The sequence below is a fragment of the Buteo buteo genome, chromosome 21 (assembly GCF_964188355.1).
Source record: "Buteo buteo chromosome 21, bButBut1.hap1.1, whole genome shotgun sequence".
Taxonomy (NCBI): domain Eukaryota; kingdom Metazoa; phylum Chordata; class Aves; order Accipitriformes; family Accipitridae; genus Buteo; species Buteo buteo.
This window is the reverse complement of record NC_134191.1, coordinates 24,335,686-24,359,885: the sequence shown is the minus strand read 5'-3', so window position 1 is coordinate 24,359,885 and position 24,200 is coordinate 24,335,686. Positions and strand designations below refer to the sequence as shown.

At 37.3% G+C, this 24,200-nt stretch overlaps 1 protein-coding gene across 1 annotated transcript in view; it reads left to right on the top strand.

The window, feature by feature from the left end:
- NUP210 (nucleoporin 210) overlaps nt 1–24,200 on the top strand; it is a 68,147-nt gene that overhangs the window by 15,304 nt on the left and 28,643 nt on the right. The window contains exons 5-18 of the mRNA XM_075052695.1: nt 1,206–1,356; nt 3,136–3,268; nt 4,217–4,375; nt 4,854–4,922; nt 5,236–5,342; nt 6,448–6,588; nt 7,809–7,946; nt 11,604–11,759; nt 14,829–15,027; nt 16,326–16,471; nt 18,718–18,939; nt 20,234–20,407; nt 21,652–21,844; nt 22,981–23,087. Coding sequence (XP_074908796.1) covers nt 1,206–1,356; nt 3,136–3,268; nt 4,217–4,375; nt 4,854–4,922; nt 5,236–5,342; nt 6,448–6,588; nt 7,809–7,946; nt 11,604–11,759; nt 14,829–15,027; nt 16,326–16,471; nt 18,718–18,939; nt 20,234–20,407; nt 21,652–21,844; nt 22,981–23,087 — 2,095 coding nt within the window. The remainder of the gene's footprint in view (nt 1–1,205; nt 1,357–3,135; nt 3,269–4,216; nt 4,376–4,853; nt 4,923–5,235; nt 5,343–6,447; nt 6,589–7,808; nt 7,947–11,603; nt 11,760–14,828; nt 15,028–16,325; nt 16,472–18,717; nt 18,940–20,233; nt 20,408–21,651; nt 21,845–22,980; nt 23,088–24,200) is intronic.

Below are 24,200 nucleotides of genomic sequence, written 5' to 3'. Positions count from 1 at the left end.
GTTGGTAGAAAAAAATGCCTCTCTGATAAATGTGAATTTTACCAGACTGCGAACACATGAAACATGTTTTTTTCTCACAAAACAGTATACAAACACTTCTTGAGTACAGCTTTAGTCAAAACTTGCATGACATGTAGTAAGCTTGTAAAATGAAATAGATTCAAACTCATGCACCAGAGGCTTCAGTTACTTTGAAAAACAGGTGCCAGCAAAATGTAGGTAGATTGCAGCACATAAAATAATGTAGGCACAGCATTACCTGAGGAAAGCCTGTTAAGCCGATAATACACTTGAAGCTGCAGGTATGAGTGTATGGCCCCTATCTACAGTGAGAGCCAGACAGTGTGCTAATTGTTCAGTGGGACTTATGATCCAAGTCCTAGTCCATACAGAGCTTTTTGTTTCGGTATAAGTATTTGCTAGAGATGTGATTTTAACCAAACTAATATTGATATATGCTCTACTGTTAGCACAGCTATGATAACATAAAAATGTTCTAATGGTGTTACAGCTTTGCAAAATAATTGATAAACTGTCATAAATATTTTAATTTTCATAACTGTTCTCAGTATGGCTTTACTGATTTTACGGTGAGAGTGCACATAAAGCCAAACAAATCACGCGCGTACAGAAGCTGGCAACCTTTAAAACATGGTCCTCTTTCAGTTTCTGTCCTGTTGTTTACTCATTTGTGGCAAATTCCTTTCCTCTCTGTTGCCACATCTCACTGAAATTTCTAGCAGTTACTACAAGTATACTGCTTGTAGATTATTTTTTTTTATAGTCATTTATTAAATGCATCCTAGCGTCTTCATATAGGTCAAAGTTACGTTCTGGTTTGTCAAGCTGTTGCTTTTATAAACATAAGCTTTGGGTCTTTCACATCAGTTGTTCCACAATAATCTAGAGAGTTTTTGCAGTCTACACCTACTGTAAAAACTGGAGGGATCATTATAGACAACATGTGCAGTTGTCTGATATCTCTTGAAAGCCCACAAACAAGCTTCAAACAAACTTTTATCAGTCACAGAAATTAACTACAGATATCTTGAAGAATGAGTAAAATTTGGATATCTGGTCCCAGGCAGACATCTTAAATTTGCTTAAAAATGGAAATAGCTTGGAATAGATGCTGGTGGTGTTTCTCTGTGGCTTTACAAAGACTGGTAAACAATTTTCTATTCACTTTTTGGTTCACCTTTCAGTATACTTAAGTTCTTAGAATCCACTTATATTCCACCTTCCTATATATTGGAGATGGAAAAAGTTGCCAAGCAAGGAGATACCATTTTGGTGTCTGGAATGAAAACAGGGAGTTCTAAATTAAAAGCAAGAATACAGGAAAGCGTCTATAAGGTAAGAAACTTACATTCATCTTTTTTTTTTTTTTAATTTTATTATTATTTATAGTCCAATGTTACAGGAGTGCTGTAAGTTTGCCCTGCTGTATTGTTCCCATTGTGGATATCAGTGCTGCATCTCTGTCTTACTGGATTGATTCTGTAGCCCATATCACACAAGATGACAGTGCTGCTCTTGATCACCCTGAAAGGCTTGGAGTTTGATCCACTTACCTTGGTGCAGTTACCTAACCCAGGATGGTGCATGTGCCAGAGATCGTTTCTAAACGTAACTCTGACAAAAGGCCCCGTGGCAGAGGAATACACTTCAGATACTTCTGTACAATTTTATTATTCCTGATAGTCCTTCATATTATATATATATAACTAGAATCATGCTGGACAGGGCATTGGCCTTTTAACTCTTTTTAAAAATAACCAACTACAACACTTTAGGTCTTTGTTTCAATAAATAAATAGCTAGAACAAGGATTGCTATATTGGATATACCTTTATTTCCTGTTGTGCTTGAAATGAGTGTCATATGAATACTTTGTTAGTATCTAATCTACCTCATTAGATTCTGGTCTCCAAGGAGGGGCTTTGGGATCAGAATGTCAATGCTACAAGGGTGTTAAACTGCAGTATTGGCCATCTTCCCAGCTGTTATGTAGATCCATGCTGTTTCTTTCTTAGTAACTTGTGGTGACTGAGTTTTTTCATTTAACTCTGGTAACAGAGTTGTTTTTTCTCTTAATAGAATTTACAAACACCTGAGAGAGTTTTTATGGGTTATTGCTTACAGGAATACTTGGCATTGTGCTAGTGTCAACTTAATACTGCACCTTAAAAAAAATCCTTCTATAAAATGGTGGGTTTTTTCTGAAGTTCATCTCATATCTGCAGTCTGGTTTTGCAGATTTGTGTTACTACATGTTGTACTTAATGTTTTTGCTTAAAGCAGAATTGCCTTGGAGTACCTAACCCATACCTGTAGAAAGTGTTCTATGAAAATATTATCTAAACGTATGTAATACAGTGATGTGGCACAAATAATAGCGGGTGTTAAGAATTGTATTTTTGTTACAGTTCTACCTAATTGCGCTGCATATAATTACTCTACATGGTATCAATCTGACTTTTTTTTCTTGAATGCTTGTAGCTTGGTTGGTTTTCTGTTTTAATATTTATTTTTCTGAATTAGTTTTGAGCTGATACTGTAAGTAAAATTGAAATAATATTGTTCCGTTTGCAATTTTTTATGGCTTTCTCATTAGTAGTTCCTTTAAATCTTTCACCGCTACTAGACTGCACGTTTTCAGTGAACATCCCTCAAACAACTGTAATAGAATTTATACAATTATCTGTTGTATTCCTAATTTAATAGACCAATGAGTTTCATACAGATTCCTCTGTGAAGTTATAATGGATATATTTTATGGAGGTAGCATGTTTTACAATAGGGAAAATAAATTTCTAGATGTCTGAGAAGTCGCTATGCATCTGATTCAATTTTTTCTGTATTCTCCAGAAAACTGAACCAAAATGATGTCCATACAGACTTGATTTTTTTTCTTCAGCCTTGCACAGTAGGCACAGAGCAGATCTCTATACTATTCATTGTCCCTTGCATTTCCCTGTTCTGACAAAATTTGAGATGATAATAAAGAGCCAATTACAACTAATAATATTTTTCACTTATAAATTATAAGTTATTGCTGCATGGTCTGTTTCAAACAAATGAGCTGCTTTAAATGTGGTTACTCTTTCTTTTTTTTCCCCCCTCAATCAACAGCATGTACATCCTGCAGAAGTCAGATTGCTTATTTTGGAAAACATCCTTTTAAATCCAGCATATGACATTTATCTTCTGGTAGGAACACACATTCAGTACAGAGTTCAGAAAATAAGGCAAGGGAAGATTACAGGTTTGTCCTGGGTTTTTTTTGGGGGGGGGAGTGGCCAGGGGGGTTCTGCTTTGTGTGAATTTTTAACCGCTGAGAAATTTTTAATTGTGTTTAAACTACTTTGTTAATATTTAATACTGTTTTCCTAAAGCACATGATGATACAGCTGTTTAGTTCTTTCTTTCAAAAAAAATGTGTCTAGAAAGGATATGCTCTTTCAGATTTCTCAGACATAAAGGTAAGGGTAACATAGAATAGGAGCTAACACTATTGTTGTAGATGTACTCATTTATTTCACATTGACTAAGAAACTGTGTCTGACTTTCTTAATTAAACCAAATTTAGATTAGTAAATTTTCTAACAGAAATGTTTTCTTGACAAATGGATTTGCTCCGCTTCTACAAGTGTGAGTTACCTGGCTTTAAGTCCATTTAAAAGTGTGGAAGTTTGTAATTGCATCTGTTGCTTACACGGAGCCTGTGCTGGTAGTGACTTGACTTTTTTTTTTTTCCTTCCGGTGTTTTTTTTTCTTTTCTTTTTTTTCCTGTTTTTTTTCCTTTTCTTTTTTTCTGGTTTTCGAAACTAGATAAGACATGTTTTACTAGGCTAGTAAACTAGGCTCACTACATCAGCTAGTAGTGCAGAATGGAGCAGCAGAAATTGTCAGTAACTCATAGAAAGTAATTTGACCAATTTTGAAGCTGGGAATGAATTGGATGTTAGGTTTAAATAGTGGGGTAATATTAGTTGGAAATTGTAGCTTCAAAGAAATTACAGTTAGGTGAGAAGCTCATTTTGTGTGTGTGTGTTGATACAATCTCAGAAATGCTATTTCTATAAGACGTTAAAAATTCGGATTTAATGTGTAACCTAGGTATCAATAAAAATTAATCAACAATAATTAGCAGCATCCAAACACTGACACACTTGCTTTTATTGTTTCATATGTTGTCTTGTTTTATATACAGAATTAATGATGCCATCTGATCAGTATGAACTGCAGCTACAGAACAATGTACTTGGTCCTGAGGGAGATCCATCCTGGCCGGTTGCCAAGTTGGACCAGGCAACGTCAGTTGTAACTGCACTGCAGCAGGGACAAACTAACCTCGTACTTGGGCACAAGAGTATCCTTCCTAGATGATGCTTTTCCATCCAGTCTTCGTGGCAGGAGACAAACTTTCTACCTTTTGCAGCACAAAAAGATAAAATTATCCATATTTGTACCAGTACTCTTGAAAATCAGGAGCATCTGGTGGAGCCATAGAAAGCAGCACTGCTGAGAATTCAGTCTCAACAGAGCTGCCTGATGCCTTGAAATGTTCTAAGAAATTAGGTTGGCAAAAGATCAATTAAATCATGTCTGTTCCCCTCAGTCAATGTGGAAATGTGAAGGGGCTTTATTTAATTTTTATATTTAGAGCATTATATTCTCTAGTGGAATCTCTCTAAAATGCTCACTGTCTTTCAGGGTGGTGGGGGTAACATTTATTTTCAGTGTACAATTAGCTTTAAATATCCAAAGAGGCACAAGGAGCCCCAGGAACAAGCTGGTCTTTACTTGACTTTTGTCAAAACTTTTCTGTTCCTTTACTGAGACTTCAGGTATTCGCATGCAAGGGGTTTCCAGACTACCAAACAGCACTATCTATGTTGTAAATCCTGGGTATTTAGGTTGGTACTGGCTGCAATTTTCCTGATTTCTTAATATAATTTCTTGCCTTGTTTTTGTGTTGGTGTTTTTCTGTGTGTATATACACGCTTCCATTTTTCATATTACTTTTCATAGAAAAGTAATTTTATTCATAAAAGTAGCTCAATGTGAAATAGGTTTAGTAGTAAATATTTATTTTCTTTCATCTCTGTATTCAGCAGCTTAAAACGATGAATGTGCATCTTCAGAGCATGGGTACCAGAAGCAAAATGCTTATATCCATTATGTAAAGAGGCTGTTGGTTTGTGCTGTTCAATATTTCCTGTTTTTTAGGATTTACAGTTCATCCAGGTGACAGATGGGTCCTAGAAACGGGCAGACTTTATGAAATTACAATTGAAGTGTATGATAAATCAAGCAATAAGGTGTATTTATCTGAAGTAAGTTGAAATGGTGATATGCTTCTGAGTGTCTGTCTCCTAAATCCTGGCTTTCTTTGGAATTAGTTGAGTAGTTTCTTATGTACATTGAGTTGGGAGATGTCAAAGCATGTTATTTCTTGCCTTTGCCTTTTTTCCCTTTGTTTTGTTGTTTGTTTTTTTGGTTTTGTTTTTTTTAATTATAAGAGCACTCTGGGTGATCCACATGAAAGTGCCCACTGGAGTCTTAAGTGCTGTAGAAAAAAACTGGAAGAAGTTGTGCAATGCACTTCAAACGTGTATCATAAGCATTGCACTGGAAATTGCAAACCAGTGTAACTGCTGGAGAGCAGTACTAATACGGTACTTCCTCTCATCAATCTCCCCCAAATATAATATTGTCACATCTAGAAGTAATCTTTCCTATTAAAGAATGAGGCTTAAGGTAGGCTTATAACTCTTGAGGAGCTACCTGTTTCCTTTCAGTTGATTATGGGAAAAGCTTAGATGATTAGCTAGCATTAAAACACTTCAGTGTTTGGTAGTTAAATAAGACAAATTATAGGTACCAAATATATATTGTTTTTTAAAAAAAAATAAAGAAGAAAAACTTCAAATAGTTCATTTGCAAGCAGAACAATTTTATTAAGTTACTGCTTTTCAGAATATTGAATTTATGCAAATGTTACATTATTTGCACTTATTTGCTTCTTGAGATATAGATCTGAGTTTCAGCTAGATCTCAGAAGAAATGTGCTGTTGGGGCAGTATATTTATATGTTCTTCCCCTTTTGTGTTTAAGAATGACAAAATTAAGAAATTATTGTAAAGTATGAATTATTTAGTGGCATAAATAATGGTACTTTTCATGTTAAATTACATGTCGCTGATAATTTTAAAAAGTAAATATTTTCTGTGGAGTTAATGCTGTGTCTAAAAGATATAATCTTGCTGAAAGACTGAAACTTTCACAGAGAAAAATTCTTACTCAGTTTCAGATAAGTTCCTTCGAACTGTTATTAAACAATTGTTTTCTCATTGATTCATTGCTGATATGCTTATGGCTGGCTGTACAGTATTAATGTCAGTTACCTGTGGCAATATCTATTTAATGTTCTGGTTTTAGAATATCAGAATTAATACAAAGCTGTCCAAAGAATATTTTGAGGTGCTGAAGTCATCTCTGAATGGATCATATCATTATGTGAAAGCAATAAAGAAGGGTCAGACCATTATTGATGCTGCACTGACATCAGTAGTAGATCAGGTATGTTTTTATAATAACTTTTCTGCTTTACTGCTTTTACGTAGGCCTAAAAATTATTTACTTGTGCAGTAGTGACTTAATAGTGACAATAAAAGGAAACCTAAGACTTACATGGATCTAAGCTGTCTTTGTTTAAAAAGATTAAGAACCAAATTCTAAAATCTTTACTTCATGAAAACTGTCAATTAAGTCAACAGAAGACTTGCTTAAATAAAGACTTCAGGATTTTGCTACCGAGTGTGGCAAACACCTGTTAAACTAGTGGTGCACAGCACTGATTTTTTTTTTCATGGCAGATACTTATGTGGGCAGATATCGTATCCTTGTGCTGGTGCAAAGGTCCTCTCACATTCTCTGAGTGAATTTTACAATTTATTATGGTAGGATCATCAGTGTCATACCCTGGCCTTGTTCTGCATTCAGTTACATTTGGAAAGTTTTCTATCCTTTGGTAAGTGATGTTAAATGCTGGAATGATAATCTGCCAAAAGTATCAGCCTGCAGATTTCTTCAAATTAATATTCATTAACTTTCTGCTAGTTGGGCAGGCTGCTGAATGTATGGCTAACTAGGGCACGTGGTGTGAAAGTGATTTGCTTTTGCTTGAAACTTGGAAAAATTCAACACTTCAACCCATTTGCTGTGAAATCATTTAGTGATTCCTTGAGTAGGATTTAGTAGATCCTTGTCTATGATAAGCCATACTCGTTCTCTGTGTCAGAGGTATTCTTGAATGAAATGAGGTCTACTGAGAGCTGTTAAAGTTTTCCTTCAGAGTTCCAGTAAGAAACAGTAAGTTGTGCCAGAGGATTATGGTATTACAATTACAGCAAAGTTGTAAAGGCCAATATTTTGGGATGGGTTGAGGAATGGGTCTTTTAGGCTGAGTTTCATCTTTACCTGCTGCAGAGTGGAATGAGCAAAGAGTAAATGCAGGTGTAGAGTTACTGAATTAGTTCTCCAGACAAGGTCTCAAAAACTAGGAGTAGTGAAAGGGCACCTATATCTCCATAGTAATACTACTCATTTAATACAATAGCACACTTTGCTGCGATGAGCTGACTATTTGCTCACAAGTAACACTGTTTATCCGTGACCTTAAATAGTTGCTTTCCTTTCTCTCTGAGATGGTTTCAACAAATTGTCTATATAAGGATTAAACATTAATTCTAGGAAGCGCTATGGTGCCATTTATAATACTGTGCTGTTGCTTTTTGTAGGATGGAGGTGTTCATACATTACCAGTTCCAGTGCGAAACCAGCAAGATGTTGAAATATATGTTCCCATAGTTCTTTCACCCAGCATTTTGACGTTTCCTTGGCAGCCAAAAGCAGGAGTCTACCAGTACACCATACAGGTAGGCCAAAGAAGTATCTAAATGCAGGAAGTATTGCTCAAACAGGTGCAGTGAGGCCTGTAATCACTTACATAGAGTTGACTTTGGATACTTCAGGCACAGGGATATCCAAAACTTTATTTGGAGGAATTTTGTTGGGTGTTAGTTGCAGGAATTAATGTGTAGTTTAAAAAAAGCACACAAGAAACCAGCAAACATAAAAACCCCACCAACTTTTACCTCTTGTCTTTCATTCACTTCCTCTCTCCCTCAAGGATGCACCACATACATATGCACAGAATGGTTTGGAACTACAGAAAACATCCTAAGTACAAAACTTAATAATTAGATGCTACCATTTACTGTAAAGGGATGGAAGTATGGGAGTATGCATCAGAGTATGAAGTGACTGCAAAAAGGGCATGACAAGATTAATGAGCAGTGCCCTATCAACCTTTGACATCAGCATGCTTGTAATAAAAAGTTATAGGGAGGCAAAGGCCACAGTTTCATTTAGAGTATGCCCTTCCAAAGGGACTTTTTTCTTACACCTCTTATGTGTGTCTTAGCATCCATGCTGCCACTCCTTCCATACACTTCATGAAGCAAATGGCTTGTCTTCCAGTATCCAGAGTATAGTCCAACTGGAGGAAAGAACATTGTGCTTCCCCAGCCTGGACTGTTAACCCAATCATACCCAGATCCTGCCCTCAAGTGTTTCTTGCACAGTTCCTACCTCTCCCTTTTAGCATGGAGTAGTGCTGAGTTTTGGGTCTGTCTTCAAGTAAACAGTATACAAAAAGAGGCAGTGGGACACGTGGTGTCTGAAGTAAACAAATCAATGCCATAGAGATAAAATTGCATTCCCTAGTGTAAATCTGAAGTTAACACCATTGAGTCTAGTCCTGTCATCTGTACTTTTAATTTCTGTGGGATTAGATTGGTTTAGTTCATGCTATACCCAACCACACCAGCAGAGTGTGCTAAAAATTCTTAGTACAGATAAGCATTTTCAGTACTTCATCATAATTTCTGCTAGAGTTTTCCCAGTAAGGGAAAGTAAATGTGTTTTTCTGTTTCCCAACTCTTTTACAGTTCTATTCTTGTCTCACCTTATCTTGCATATATCATCAAATATCTCACTAGAGAATATTCCTTCGTGTTACTCCAATAATTACATCAGTATTCTTACTTTACTGTGATTTTTTTCATTAAAAACAGAAAAACTTTTTTTCTCCTAACATTTAAATTAGTTTACATTTACTGAAAATGTTCAATTTTCCCAATCAGCCCATTCAAAAATACTAGTGGTTGTTTACAATAGCACACAGCTTGACTGTTGTTCCTGCCTGTAGATTAGTGTTTGCCTCCTACTTGATAGTTTTTGAGTCAGGCTATTTTAAATTGGTGAATAGACTTTTTCTGAAAATAAGTTAAAAGGGATTTTTGGATCTAGCCGAATTCTGTTTATAGCTAAAGTAACTCCTACCAGATGGTATCAGAATGACTTTTAGGCTTTACTTTGTCAGCTGTCTGGTTTTTTTGTTGGTTGCTTTGTTCATATTTGTGCTAATAAGATGATTCTGTTGCAAGTAAAAAAGGAAAAAAAAGGGGGGGGGGGGAGGACATTTCCTTCATTCCATGCATGAGAGAAATGAAGTGCCATCTTTGTGAAGTTAAGTATGTGGAGGTTATTTTTTTTCTAGTGAGGGTATCACCGTCACTTGTAACAGTTTGTGGAGTGGATAGCCTATCCACAGGCTGTGGATAATGATTAGACTGAAATAGAAGCTGGTTTACCCTTTCTCTCCTCAGAGCAAACTGACTGCTAGAGAGAAAAATGTAGTAATGCATCTGGTTTTTAAGGCAACGAGATGTGACTCCATAGAATTATTAAGAATTGGGTATTTCTATTTTATGTTTTCTGCTCATTTCCCTGTTTTAATTGAAAATATCTTTATAAAACATTCTGAACTTTTACATTCTTCAGATGTTTCTTGCCACATCCCATGTATCTCCTATCACACACTGTTACCTATTTATCCATTTGTCTTTATCTGGTGCTCTTTCTGTAACCAGGTTGTGCACATGCTCATGGGAAGGAAAAAGGGAAATGACTGTCCTTTTGATTTCCCTCCACCCCCCACCCCCCCAACAGTTATTAGCTAAGCTCCTGCATAATCTAGATTTCTTTATTTTCCACACTGTCTTTCTAGACAAGATTTATCATCTTGTTCAATTTTACTTTAATTATGAAACAAGTTAGAGCAAATGCTGAGGAATTTAGAGAAATTAAAACAGTACATGTAAAAACCCAATTACTCCCATGTTCACCCTTGCTTTACTCTGATGGAACTCTGAAATTTATTTTGGAGTGTGAAAGTTTTGAGTTTTTTAACTTGCTTTAAAAATGCATTATTCTCAGTGTACCTTTCTGCACAGTATTTGTCTCAACAGACACTTCCTATAGCTCACAATGATAATGTTTAAAACCTATACATTTTACAGCATTGTAATGATAATGTTTCTTCGGTAACCAGTATTACACATCTAGGAAGACAATACTCTGTGTGTGTTGGCAAAATGTTTTTTGGCCCTTCACTTTATAAAATATGAACCTGCAGCAGATATTACTCTGTCCTGGCTGCCAAGTGCTCATACAGTGGATATAATTATTTGTCTCCATTGATGTGGACCATAATATCAAGTAACTAGTTCTTCCTCATCTGCAGAATAATTCCAATCATTTAAGCTCTTCTAATCTTGAAACAACCCTTCAAGAGTTAGGAGCTCTAGGAAAGGAGTGGGATTTTCTTTTTTGTTGGTTTGGGGGTTTTGTGGGAATCTGCATGCTAAACCTGAGGTTGTAAGTTTGGCAGTTGCTGACTCCTTCCTTGAAAAGCCATTGTGGGAATGTACATTTTGCAGACCCTTGCAGTGCTTGTGGTAAGAGTGGACAGTTTCCATATGGGCCTATTGCTTATTCCATGGCTGATCAGTTGCTGGAGCAGCATGTTTGCTGAATGGCTGCAGGTAGACGTGCTATTTTTCAGCATAAAAATAAGGAATTGATGCCAAGAAGAGAGTGACTTTTTTTTTTCTTTTTTTTCCCTCTTGCCTCGTTTCCTCCCTGCCTCCCACCTTCTTTTCTCTTCCCTTTAGATTCCTTAACAATTCCCATTGAAAGAAGCTAGTAGGTACAGAGTGTCAGGTTAGCAGCTCTGAGACCCCAAATCAGCACTTTGGCTGTCAGCAACAGAGAAACAGTGGGAGTTTTCAGAAGTACAATAATCCCATGTGCCAGGCCTCTGGTGTGCCGATTTGTGAAATGCTCTGCTAACTCTAAGCACTGACTCTAGCACTGGGAGTTGTGAGCATCAGACATCTGCAGCTGGGAGAGAGATATTTGAGTTAGCAGCACTGGTGAGCACATAGGATATGTGCATGACGAAAGCTGAAATTAAAATGAATTGAAGAGTAGTAATCTTCTCATCTCTTACTTCACTTTGCTTATTTGAAAGTTCTCAGGCATTATATTATCTGTATTTCCTCAATAACAACATTGTTGCTCAGTGTGTCCCTGGTTTTCATGCAACATATTCAAAGGCTTGACAGCTAAGAAACATGAGAACTGTATACTTCATAAAATATTTGAAAGATTTTCTTTCTGTATTCTAGGCTCATGGTGGAAGTGGAAACTTCAGCTGGTCCTATTCTAACCAGGCAGTTGCTACAGTGACAGTCAAAGGAGTAATGACAACTGGAAGTGATATTGGCATCAGCATTATTCAGGCAATTGATGTTCAGAATCCATTGCATTACGGAGAAATGAAGGTAGAACTCTTATTTTCCCTGGTTGCTCTTGAATATGGATTTGGAAACAGTGTAGAAGCTGAGAATGCCATAGACATTCCCCTTTCCAAAATGTTCCCAAGAGGTTTCCCTGCCTGCCCTGTGGCAGGTAGGTTAAGTGACCAGTTTCAGAGTTCGTGCTTCTGGGAATTCAAGCTCTTTCCACTGCATTAACGTAACTCCCACTTTGGCCCCTTCCTTGTTTCCTTGGCAGGTCTTTTTCCTTGTTGAAAGTTCTGAGCGCAAGAAGGAAACAGTGATTTACTACTGGCTTAGCCATCTAAGCAGACAAGCCAAACTAAAAATGCATTCTGCAGGATAAGACGTGGGTGTTTTCCTTCAATATAAAAGGATGACAGATATCATCAAGGTGCCCAAGGAAATACCTTCCTGGATCAGTGGCTGAAATGAATACAGTGCCACATAATGAATCTAGATACCAAAGCTGGCCAAGAAAAAAAATAACCTTTTAGGAAAAGTAGGAGGAAACAGGAATGAAAAATACACCTCCCAAGAGGGATTTTGCATTCTCTGTGCAAATCGTACCCTATTCTTAGTATTTGGTCAGAGTGATCAGTGTGTGGTATGGAGTGAAGAAAATATAGGAACAACATATGTAACGGCCCCACAGGAAAGAGTGTGCAAAGATAGGTGAAGAAGCTGCTCTGGTTAACACTGTAAATCTACAATCTTAAATGTTCTTCTCTAGAATGTTATTGATTTGGAAATATCTCCTTGTGTCCTAATTTTCCTTAATGAAACTGTGGCAGTGCTTACTCTCTCTGTCAGGCTGTTAGGAACTGCAAGACCTGTATCATTATAGAATAGAAACTAAAAGTAAGTACTGCTGTGGTGTATATTCATTACTGTGAAGTAGTACTACTCTGCTACCTTCACAAATTCACGCATTTTAATCTATGCTTTAACTCTGCCTTTTGCAAAGAGCTAAGCATTGGAATGGAAACCTGACAGAGAAGAGGAAACTTGCTCCTGACCTCAGAAAAACTAAGATAATGTACTAAGCACGTGTGGCTAATGTGGGATCCAGAGGCTGTGTTTGTCTAACTGCATGGTCATAAATGAAATAGGTTTGTTTATGCCAAGCGGATGCTATTGAGGCTGGCAAACAACCTCCATCTGGCTAAGGCTTTATAAAGGTGATGGTCTTTGTTTCTGAGGGAGCATAGAAGTTGATTTAGGAAGCACGTCTTGCAGGCCCTGGGGCAGTGCACCTTCCTTCCAGGATACATGCCTGTAATTTAGCAACTGGTGGGGAACAAGCTGATTGCATCAAATATATATACATTAGCTTTACAAAATACCTCATCATTTTTAAGTATTCCCATGTGCAGCACTGCTGTAATTGTTATACTGCACTTCTGTTGCACCGAAGTCCCCTTTGGCAAAAGTTTTAAGAAATGTGTTTGGTCAAGACTGCCAAGTCTGCCCCATAATGAAGAGACAGCTATAAGCAGATTTTCTTTTTAATTTTTTTTTTTTGTATGTGTGTTTTGGGAAAGATATTTCTAACCAAGTTTTACTAGGAACAGCTGCATCTACTAATGCTGGGTTTTTTCAGGGGCAAATTAGCTTGGGTTTTGTGCTCAGATTATTTGTGTAAATTTTACAAAATGCATTGGAGAGGTACGAAACTTCATGCTTGAAATAACAACTTAAATGATTAAAATAATGACACAAATTGAAATTTGTGCAGAATTTAGTTTACAGACTTGCTCTGAAATTATTCTCTGGACAGCCCAGGATGCTGCTTTTTAGCAGTGTGACAATTACCAGCAAGAGATACAGGAATGAAGATTTTTTCAGTTAAAACTTCTTATCCTCAAACATAAGTCAAAGCCTGAAGACAGAAAAAATACTTCTCTCCATGTGAGCTTTCAGAGCAGTGTATTGCACAATCTGAATGGGTTATTTTTGAACGCCTTTGTTCTTGTGTTAGGAATTGCATGCTTCATAGAGTAACTGAAGAGTTCTATTTACTGACCTCAGTGAGCAAGTTTTAGGAACAGTTAACTATGTTCCACAAGGATTACAGTTTTAACTCTGTACCATATGGTTCAATATTCTATGCTGAAGCCATTTGCAGATGGTTAGGAAGTTAAGATATTGCAAATGAAAAGCTTTGATCATAGATATTGTTACAAAATATGCAGTCAGTCTTGGGTGGATTCTTTAACATTAATGGGAAAAGTAGCAAATCAGAATAGCAAATAATACAGTTAAGGCTTGTTCATCAACATACCAGCTATAATAGCATGCAAGATCTATTTCTGCCGGACTTATTTCTGAAAGTAATCCTTTTGATTTCAAAAGTATCTCTCACATAAAGATTCCTTGTTGAAGCAGAAGGTTGTTAGATTAGGCAGTAGATATTTGTTAACTTATTTTAGATTTCAGACATATTACTGTGGGGAAGTGTTGAGCCCTGGACACCTTTAAAAATATTTTGCCAACAGAAATGTGAGAAAGAAGGGGGGAAAAAAAAATAGAAAAAAGAAGCCATTTAGGAAGTGTTTAGGTCATTAGTTCCCTTAACTTTTACATACCTGCTGCTGTGAGTGATGGAGGCTGGGGAGCCTTGCTAACTACATCAGGTCTAGTTCAAATATTTACACTGTGAAAGTCAAGGTTGGGTACTAAATCTGTCCCAGTTGGTGATAATACCTCCTGGAGATAGCGCACAACTTAGTCCACACTTTAAAATCAGTCAGAATTATAGAAGTAGTAGTAAAAGGATCACTAAGCTAATGTGAGCTTGGACTGTTATGGAAAAAGAGCACTAAAATAGTAACCAGCTTTTCCTGGCCCTTTCTGTGGCAGGTAGACACAAAAGCAATGTTAAATCTGAGAAGAATTGTTTCCAGCAATCAGAGGGAAGTCAGTGGCTGGGATAAGTATATGAGAGGGCTAATTAAAATAAGGAGATCATATTGAAGTCTATTTTTCTTTTTTTTTTTCTTTTTTTTTCTTCCTGGTGTCTTTTTGTGGGGTTGTGTTCATACATCTCTGTCCTGTGTTACTTTCCTCCTTCAGGTGTACGTAACTGAACCCAGTGGGATGGAGTTCACACCATGTCAAGTTGAAGCGCGTGTTGGCCAAATATTGGAGCTGCCCCTGAGGATTAATGGCCTAACAAATGTTGAATCGGGCGAGACAGTCCCACTGAGCGACTGCTCACACTTTGATTTAGTTGTGGAAGTAGAAAACAGTGGTGTGTTCATGCCACTCCAAGGTGATTTGACCCCCTCCCTCTTTTGAAAGTTAAATTAAGATGTTACTAAGTCACACACACATCTCCTTTAAATCACTGTTTCAATTGCTGTGTACAGTATTCCCACAGAGGTGCTTAACTTCAGAGGTGGGGATCAGAGCAGTTTTATTTTGAGAATGTATTTACTTTTTTATGCAGAACTTCCCTTTGATATTTTTGATGGTTTGGGGGGATTCTGAAAACATTTTAGCAATTATTTTATTGGATAATGTGTACTCTCCTGTATGTCTTTCTACTGATTAGTATTTTTAACATGCTCCTGTAACAAAGCTGATGGGTTTTCTCATAAGAGGGGTCCACGTATATTGTGGTTTGAGGTAGCATTGGAAGACTTAGAACACTAAGATTAATAACTACTTTGCCCGAATTGTCCAGCACTACTTTCAGTTCTAGAAAAACACTGTTCATTGTTTCCTCACAAGTGACTGAGACAATCAACTGCTTAAATTTTGCCAAAGCTCTGTCATTGTAAAGCTCATTGCTTTAAGAAATGCCTCTTGTAAGGTTTATTAAGAATATGGACTATGCATGCTATTTTTAAGGATTGCCATTAATGTTGCTGGGCTAAGTGGACACTAAGCAACGTGCTTATTCCTGTGTCTACTGAATTCAGTATGCTGTTCAGATGTACCATCAATTTTTTCCAAGTGTCTCTTGTATGGAAGCTCTTTCCTGTGCTCTTGAGCCAGTAAAATCAGTCTGCATTGTGCCATCTGTTTGCCTGAGAAGCAGCTCTTTTAAATGTCACTATGTAGTATGCTGTTGTACTGTTTGTTTCAAAAAAAAAATTAAAAATAGACCCCTCCCAAAATGTCCTCTAGTAAGCAGAGAAATTTCATGAAAATACCTTACTTTCAGCTAGAGAAATGATGTATTGTGTACAGTTCAAGTTATTCTGTGCAGGAAAGCTCGTCTAAGCAGTGTGACTTATTTATGCTTAATAACAAGCCAGTTTCATTTTAGAACAGCAAGATGAAAATATGCAGTAAGAGATAGAAGTTATATCAGTTTGTACCAGAGTAAAGACTCATGTCCTGTTTAGAACAGTGTGACAATAAAGAAGTTTGAGATGTGGATACTTTGGTAAGTGTTGGGTTTGAGATGAAAGACAGGGAACGTTTTTATCCATTTGGTTGGAGCACACATCTCTACTTCTGGTGGAAATGCTTTTGTCAAGGAAAGCCATATTGAACTTGCATTAAAATGCCTGGGCATTTCTCTGCAAGTATGTATTTATATATTTTTAATTTATCTGACAGGAAGGCTTAAGCCAACTGCTGATTTTTGTAGTGGAGTCAGAGTAAAAGCTGAAACTCAAGGATACACACCACTTGTTGTTAGTTACACCCATGGTCACGTCCACCTCAGTGCTAGCATCACCATTGCTGCTTATCTACCATTAAAAGTAAGTCTGGTTTTGCTGTTCCTAAAGCAATCCATCGCTTAAAATGCCTTTAAATGACAAATAGCAAGTTGATGTTATGTAATAAGTATGTTTAAAAAGAATGAGGTATGTGGTTGATTCACAGGAAAAGATTTATGGAGTGTTTGGGGAATCGTGTTTTAACCCTTTCTCTGTGGAGCATATATGTAGTAGAGTTTGCCTACATGGACATTGCAAGCCAACTACAGAGGAGTAGTGCGATAGCAAACTAACACATGCTGCAACTTCTGAAGTGGAAAGTGAATTTGATATCCTTGCCCATTTTTCAGACTTTTGGCAAAAGAGTCACAATTGCTGTCATCTGAAGAAATATGCAGGACAGTAATAGGAGTCAACTCTCATCTGAGTGAGGATGTATATCTTATTTTGCACAGCACACCTGAATTAGTAAATTACTTTTCAGCAGACTCTAGATGCGTGGAAAATTATGTGAGACTCAAATCTTTTGTTTCTTGACTGTCCATTTTAACTGATTAACAGTTGGCTTAATAGGGTAATAAGGGGGCAGTCACAATTCTGTGTCCATAACAGCAAATGAAAGTAGACCTAACTTATCATTTCTGCTTTAATGGTATATAAACTGATTTTTGCAAGAAAGCAAAGCTGGCTTGCCTGTATGGCTGTGAAAATGTATGCTTTTTCCCTACAAATGGGAGAAACATATTTCACGGTTGGACAGTTCACTAAAGAAAACAGCAATAATGAACCTGAGTACAGGGTCAATATATGGAAATATGAAATAGTATGCTTATGTTACCCTCATCTTCAGAGACCTAGCACTGAATCTGCAAAGCTGAAGTCTAATACATTTGACCATAGGTTTTTTTTTCCCCCAAATCTGGAACAAAAGTTTCTGCAAATGCTACAAATTTGTGACTGTAATGATGATTTTACTTTTTAAATATGCTTTTCTGTCAAATAGCTTAAATAGCTGAGTATAATTATTTGAAGATGCTGAGACATCCTAAGCAGAGTGTGTAAACTTTCTATTATTGGCAGCAATGTGTGAGAGAGGCATAGTACCTTTAATTAGGAATTTTTCATATGTCTGGTATCATTCACATTTATTAACAAAGTCCCTTGAGGTGTTGTAACACTGCTTTACATATATAAAGTTAAATGATTCTAGGGTACTTAACAGAGCCAATACATGGTGACAAGGAGGATAGATTAAGTGCACTTTGAAAAAAAATAATAAAAAAATCTGTGCTTGGATATCTCAGTGAAGAACTTAGTTTTCTTTGAAGTGTGGAACAGAGAATTCCATATTCTTTTCCCTCCTTTCTGCAGAATGAAATATTTATGATGCCCAAAAATGGAAGGCAGCATTTTTATGTCAGATGTGTTATAATTATTATTTTTTAAAAATAGATAAAAAGTGGGAGAAAGATAAACAGGATTCAAAGGGCAGGCAGACACTTGACACTAAATCTCATAGTTTTCCAATGGGTTTTTACCTTTGTATTACAAATACAACCAGGGAGTAAATGGGAGGAAAGAGGAACATTTATGCCAACCTTTGCCTTCTCTCTCTCCCAACCAAAATGCAGCTATGGAAAGAATTGAACCATGCTTTAAGTTAGCTGCTGTTTCTTTCTTACTAAACACCTAAGTAATATGGTGATGTGGAACACAAGCTACAAATGGTTATTGTGTATTAAAATGTCAGGTTAATTTCTGTGATGATAAATACCACAGGCTGTCCCAGTGATGCACATCAGTGTAGAATTTGTTGTAGAGGTTTGAAGTAAAACTTGTGTCGGAGAATAATTACGTGCACAGAACCATGCTGCAGAGAGAACTGTCAAGTGAAAGTAAAATTTGCCATTATTTCATTCATTTGTCTATTTAAAAAATGTGGTAGAATGTTATCTCTCTGAATGTGCTCAGAAGAGCATATTAAGGGTCTTTTGCTGTAATTCTTCATGAAAGAGATGTGATTAGAGTGTAGTTAAAACTTTTCTTTGGATCCATGGGTTCCATTGAATATAATCCGACTAGACAGAATTCTTGTAGGTGATGCTAACTATTTTGGTGCAACTCTGTTCTTGAATAACCATTCTTACAAACCACTGTGTGGGAAAAATCATAGCCTAATCAAAATAACAAAGATAGCTCTTCCATTAAGAAGGAAGTATCTTTTGCAAAGTACAACCAAACTATGTGTAAATAGAATCATTAATTTGTAATTAATTCATTCATTACAGACTATTGATCCTCCATCTGTTGCTTTAGTGACTTTGGGTTCCTCTAAAGATATGTTATTTGAAGGAGGACCTAGACCATGGGTCCAAGAACCTTCAAAGTTCTTCAGGAACATCACCACTGAGGATGCAGAAAGTATTGGTCTGTCTTTATTTGGACCTCCTACATCTCGAAATAACATCCAGCATTGGGTTAGAGTGTCTTGCAAAAGCCTGGGAGAGCAAGTAAGTGCCAGAAGGTATTTGTATTGCCCTCTGTCAAACACTGAGCTAAGGCAACTGAGAACAGGCTTCAGACAGATTTATGATACCATATACCTTTTGTAAACAAGCAGGTTTTATAGTAAGCCAGTAAAGAACTTGGGTAAGTATATTGTTTATGCATTGTGATGCTGGTCCAGGTTTTAGAGTGAGCATTTCACAGCATTATGTTATAAAGTGGTTTATGATGGGTTTATTGCAGTATGAAGCCAAGTCACAGAAACCTTATGTTGTGGAATGCGTTAAACATTAGATCCCAAAAGTGCAGCTTCAGTTTGCATAAATAGGATCATAGCAGAAGGTTACTGCAATAAACTGACTCTTCTGTCTAACCTGCTTCTCTTAACCAAGTTACCTTCCAGTGTAATTCTGTTTAGTCAGACGAAAGACAGCCATATGAATTTACTGCTCTGATATTTGTGCAGTCATTGTGACAGTGTCTGTAGATATTTTCCACCTGGTCTTGTTTTCTCCAACATGCAGAAGTGATTTATCCTGCTTTACTCACCCTGGCCAGTCTATAAAGCATTTAGCTTTGATTTAATGTTTTTCTCCTGTAATTCTGCAAGGCCTAAGCATTTTGGTGTGACTGCCAAATTGTTTAACTGATTTCCTCAGTGGACACTGTACAAAGTGTAGCTATTTCTGTAAGTGATAATTCAGAAAGGAAAAACATTTTGTTGTTGTCGATGACTGTGCAGGCGTTGGCTGTCTGTCCTCAAGTGTTGTCCAGAACAGATCACATCTGGCTCTGGCGAGCATCCGTGCATGAGCAGGGAACCAGGGCTACCTCAGCCTGCTGGGATAGCCTTCTCTGTGTTTATATCCACTTTGTTTTGTTGAGGCCTAAAAAAAGGAATCTATAATAAAACATAGGATGGTTTTTAAACACAGTGAAGTGAGCATAAATATTGTCTTTGGGCTGTGCTGTTCTCGCTCTGCAAGAAAAACACCTGCCTGTTAGCTTGTGAAGTCACAAAAGATTTGTCATTTGAATCAAGTTTGATAGTAATAAACATGAATACCTAGGAAGAAAGTTCCCAGGAATAGTACTTTGACAATGGTATAGAACTGTTCTTGAAATATGCACCTCCTTTTACATCTTCCTGTGTCTTAATGGTGCTGTAAATCCCCAAGAATCATATTTTCGCTTGTTCATTCTGACATCAGAGTGTAACTGAGATCTGTGAAATAGAATATACCTGAACCCAGTAGTCCTCTTCTCTTTCCTCACTTACCTGTTTTCATAATTGTACAGGTTATTGCCTTAACAGTTGGAAACAACCCCACAATCACCAACCCTTTTCCAGCGGTTGAGCCTGCTGTTGTGAAGTTCATCTGTGCTGTCCCTTCACGACTCACTTTGACTCCTGTTTATGGAAGTCCTCAGCTTGATCTCTCCTGCCCTTTGCTGCAACAAAACAAGCAAGTGGTAAGCCTGAGAAGTGACAGGAAAAGAATGTGTGTCCGGACATCAGTGTCGGGACCTCCACATAAGAAATAAAGTATCTGACTTCCTGCAAGCGTAGCAGGAACTCTAGTGTTGTGGGCCACACTGGTATCATTGTCTCCTGCAGAGAGCAGCCTGAATGCAAGTTTCCTACAGTGATCATTTGAACAGGCTTATAAAGGGACCTACCAGAAAATAGGGGTATATGTGAAAGCATTTGGATTGTGGCTTCTCACAAAAGTGTCGCTGTGAGGAAGCCTTTCTGACTTGTTTTGAGATAAATTTCTTTTTTATTAAAAAAAAAAAGGGAGGGGGGAAATGTTCTCAGCAGTTGTTTCTAAGAAAAGTACTTTTTCCCTATACCACTTCATTCTAATCTAAGTATTCCATTGAGTATATATAGAGACATATTTTACTATACACATATTATTACATGAGTGTACATTTGTGTGTGTCTTACTAGTAAAGGCACAAACACTGCTGACATGAAGATACCTATGTAAGGATATACAATGAGTATTGTTTAGTGACATAAGATGTATTCAGCTTTGCAAATCTGAGTCACAACAGATGGACAATGCATACGTGTAGATTATAAAACATAAAGAACTCTTTCTTCTATATCCTAATGAGTGCCATCACATGTTGTCTGCTGAGTAAACTGTGTTTTGTCATGTTAATATTAGCAGGCAAATATAAAGTCATCCTACTTTTATAAAACGGCAATGTGTATTGAGTTGAATCATTTTAAGTAACTTCTATGTAATAACAAGATAAGGAGATTTTTGCATATTCTAAGTCACTTCACAGTTCACCTGTTTTTCTAGCTCCGTTATGTGTCAGTTAGACTACATCAGTACACTGCTATCGCTAATGATTTTCAGAAGATGAACACTAGAATTTTGAGCTATGTCTTCTGAGAAATAGAAATATTTTTCATTATTTGTTTGAATTCCAAAGATGACATACTTGAGCTGTGTAATTCAATTTTTTTTTAAGGTAATTCACTGGCTAACCCCCCCCCCCCCCCCCCCCCAAAAAAAAAGAACCAAACCATTGCAGCTGAAGTACAGCTTAATGACTTTGCACTGATGGCTCATTTTAATGGCTCATGTGATGAGTGTTATAATAAATCTCATGCAACTCAGCATACATTTTCTTTTTTCTTTTAGTGATTAAAAAATCATCTTGCATCTGTTCAGTTCAAAGTATTCATTATTTTTCAGGTTCCTGTTTCAAATTATCGCAATCCAGTATTGGATTTGACTGCATATGACCAGCAGGGCAGTAAATTTGATAACTTCAGTTCTCTTAGTGTTATCTGGGAATCAACAAAAATGTCCTTAGCTAATATTGAGCCTGATATGCCAATGGAGCTGACTTTGAAAGAAGATGGAAGTGGTCAAAAGAAAATGCATGGTATGAATTAGTTTAAATGAGCATTTCATTGTTTGAAAAAGGTAAGGATTAAATGTATTTGGTAACATGTGAGCTTGATTAAAGAAATTATTGTAATCTGTAGTCACATTTCATCTTATCCTCAATCTGCTGTCACGACCCAGACTGGACAGACCAGGGAGTCATGTTTAATTTGAAATTCCCTCAGGTTAAATTAAGGTGAAACGACACCAAATGATCAGTTAAAGATTTTATTCATGACAGAAACAAACTGAACTGGGGAGACATGATAGTAGGTGGCAGGGTTTCTCACAACAGGAACTGGCATAAGACTACTTCCATAAACCGTATAACCCAGGGTAACCATATACATCAATTCGGGGATAAGGAGATCCCTCCTGTCAAGTCATGAGGTTCAGAGCAGACCCCCTTGCTTTCCAGAGTCCTCCTCAGAGAAGGTCCTAGGTGTGGCTGGATCCACTCTTAGTCTCAGACTTGGTCAACAGTTTATGTCTTGAAACGATTGAGGTGTAGGGATTGTGGAAAAGGAAAGAGAGAAGAGAGAAAGATTTCACCGGTCCTGGGTCCAGTGTTGGTTCAGTCAGCCGAGGGGTCCAGTCCCGGTGGGCTTGTGCACCTGGGGCTTCAGTCTGTGTCCTTTTATCATCCTTGCCCCTCCTTTGGGCAGACACCTGAACCGGTCAGGCTAGGGAGCAGTTTGTGAGCCTTTGGGCTTGGGGGTCGTTTGTGGAGTAACTTCTCCTTCCCTGCAGACGTGGCCATTGTTTGATCTTTTTGTCAGAACAGGGAGCTGCGCACCCTCCAGCACGCCCTCCCCCTCCTATTGCTGATGCCTGAGCTGATGGGCTTTTCACATTGGTTCCTCGCTATGCAGGGTTTGTCTTTAAGCAGAACTTGCCCCACCACAATGTTTGAGACATTAACTCTTTCAGTCTCTCACATGTGCATTTTAAGTGTCTGCCATTTAAAAAAAAAAAAAGAAAAGAAAAAAAAGGACCAAACCGAATGCCTAGAACCTGTCTTGAAAGAGAAAATCCTGGTCTGTTTAGAAGACAATGGAAGAGATTAGCAGTGTACATTTAATCTTTTTTTTATTCCCCATAATTAGATTTATTTGACTTTTTGTTTGATTCTAGGCTTACAGACTGTTATAGTTCATCGTGAGTCTGGAACAACTGCCATCTCTGCAACTGCAACAGGATACCAGCAATCCCATCTCAAGGCAGCTAAAGTAAAAATACCGGTACTCAGAACTCTGGTTTTTTTGTTGCCATTTTCCTGGGATTCTTAATGTATAGTGTTCCTATGTATTTATTTCCTCAGTGCATAGTAATGTAAAAATAAGGCAGCTCCATAGCTGATTCTGAAGACAGATTCATAACACAATGTTTTTATAATGTTCATGGCTTTTCCTGCTTTCTTCTGTGCTACCTGCTGCTATCCATATCAAATATATCCAATTCCTTTTTTTTTCCTTTTTTTAAACCATCTGGGCAAGGGGATTACAAAGAATTGTTTCAGTTTGGTTTATTTCGATTTAGGCTTTTTAATGAATTGGTGAATCTCTGCTGCTTGTCCTTCACTAAGGCAACCATGTGCTTAGTGCAGCTGTCTCTGGGGAAAGCAAATGTATTATTTCCACTGCAAAACTGGGTAGAAAGGTTCTGCATGAGCAAAGCAAAAGCTGGCTGATATCCTCATACGGACCATATGTAAAATCTGGACTCTGACTAATACTTTTTTTTTTTTCTTTGGTCTCACATTGATCTTCCAGAAGGGAGAGACTACTCATTTGTACAGTGCCAGCCATAAGCCTAGGCTCTAATTTTACAAGTCATTAGCCACTCCCTGAAATACTTTAATTTGTAGATAAGTACTCAACATGGGGAAGAACAACAGCAAAAAGTAGTGATGATGAACAAAGAAGGCAGATGTAAACAGATGGCAATTTTCTGTTTGTGTCACTTTTTTTAAATGAATATAAAGGCAGGTTTCAGCATATGGAACAACCTGACATGCATAGTAACTAACTCTTAAAATATCCTGCTTCACTAAATTGAAGTTCTGTTTAATTTTGTAAGGCAAGATTTAAGTGAGTTTCGACTATATGTGGTTCTGAATCACATACCATGAAAACAGAGTCGAGACAAAGAATGAAATACAGAGGTGAAGGTTACAGTATTTTTACTTCAAAGCAGGTAACAGACAGGCACTAGTAATGTGAAATATCCTGTGGCCCAGGTTTCTGTCAGTATGTCCAAGGTTTGGCATCTGGATGGTAAATTTCTTTGGAAGACAATCTGTATTGCCAGTTGGCTCTTGTCTTTTCACTGAGGTTTCCAGTCTGCTCTTGTTG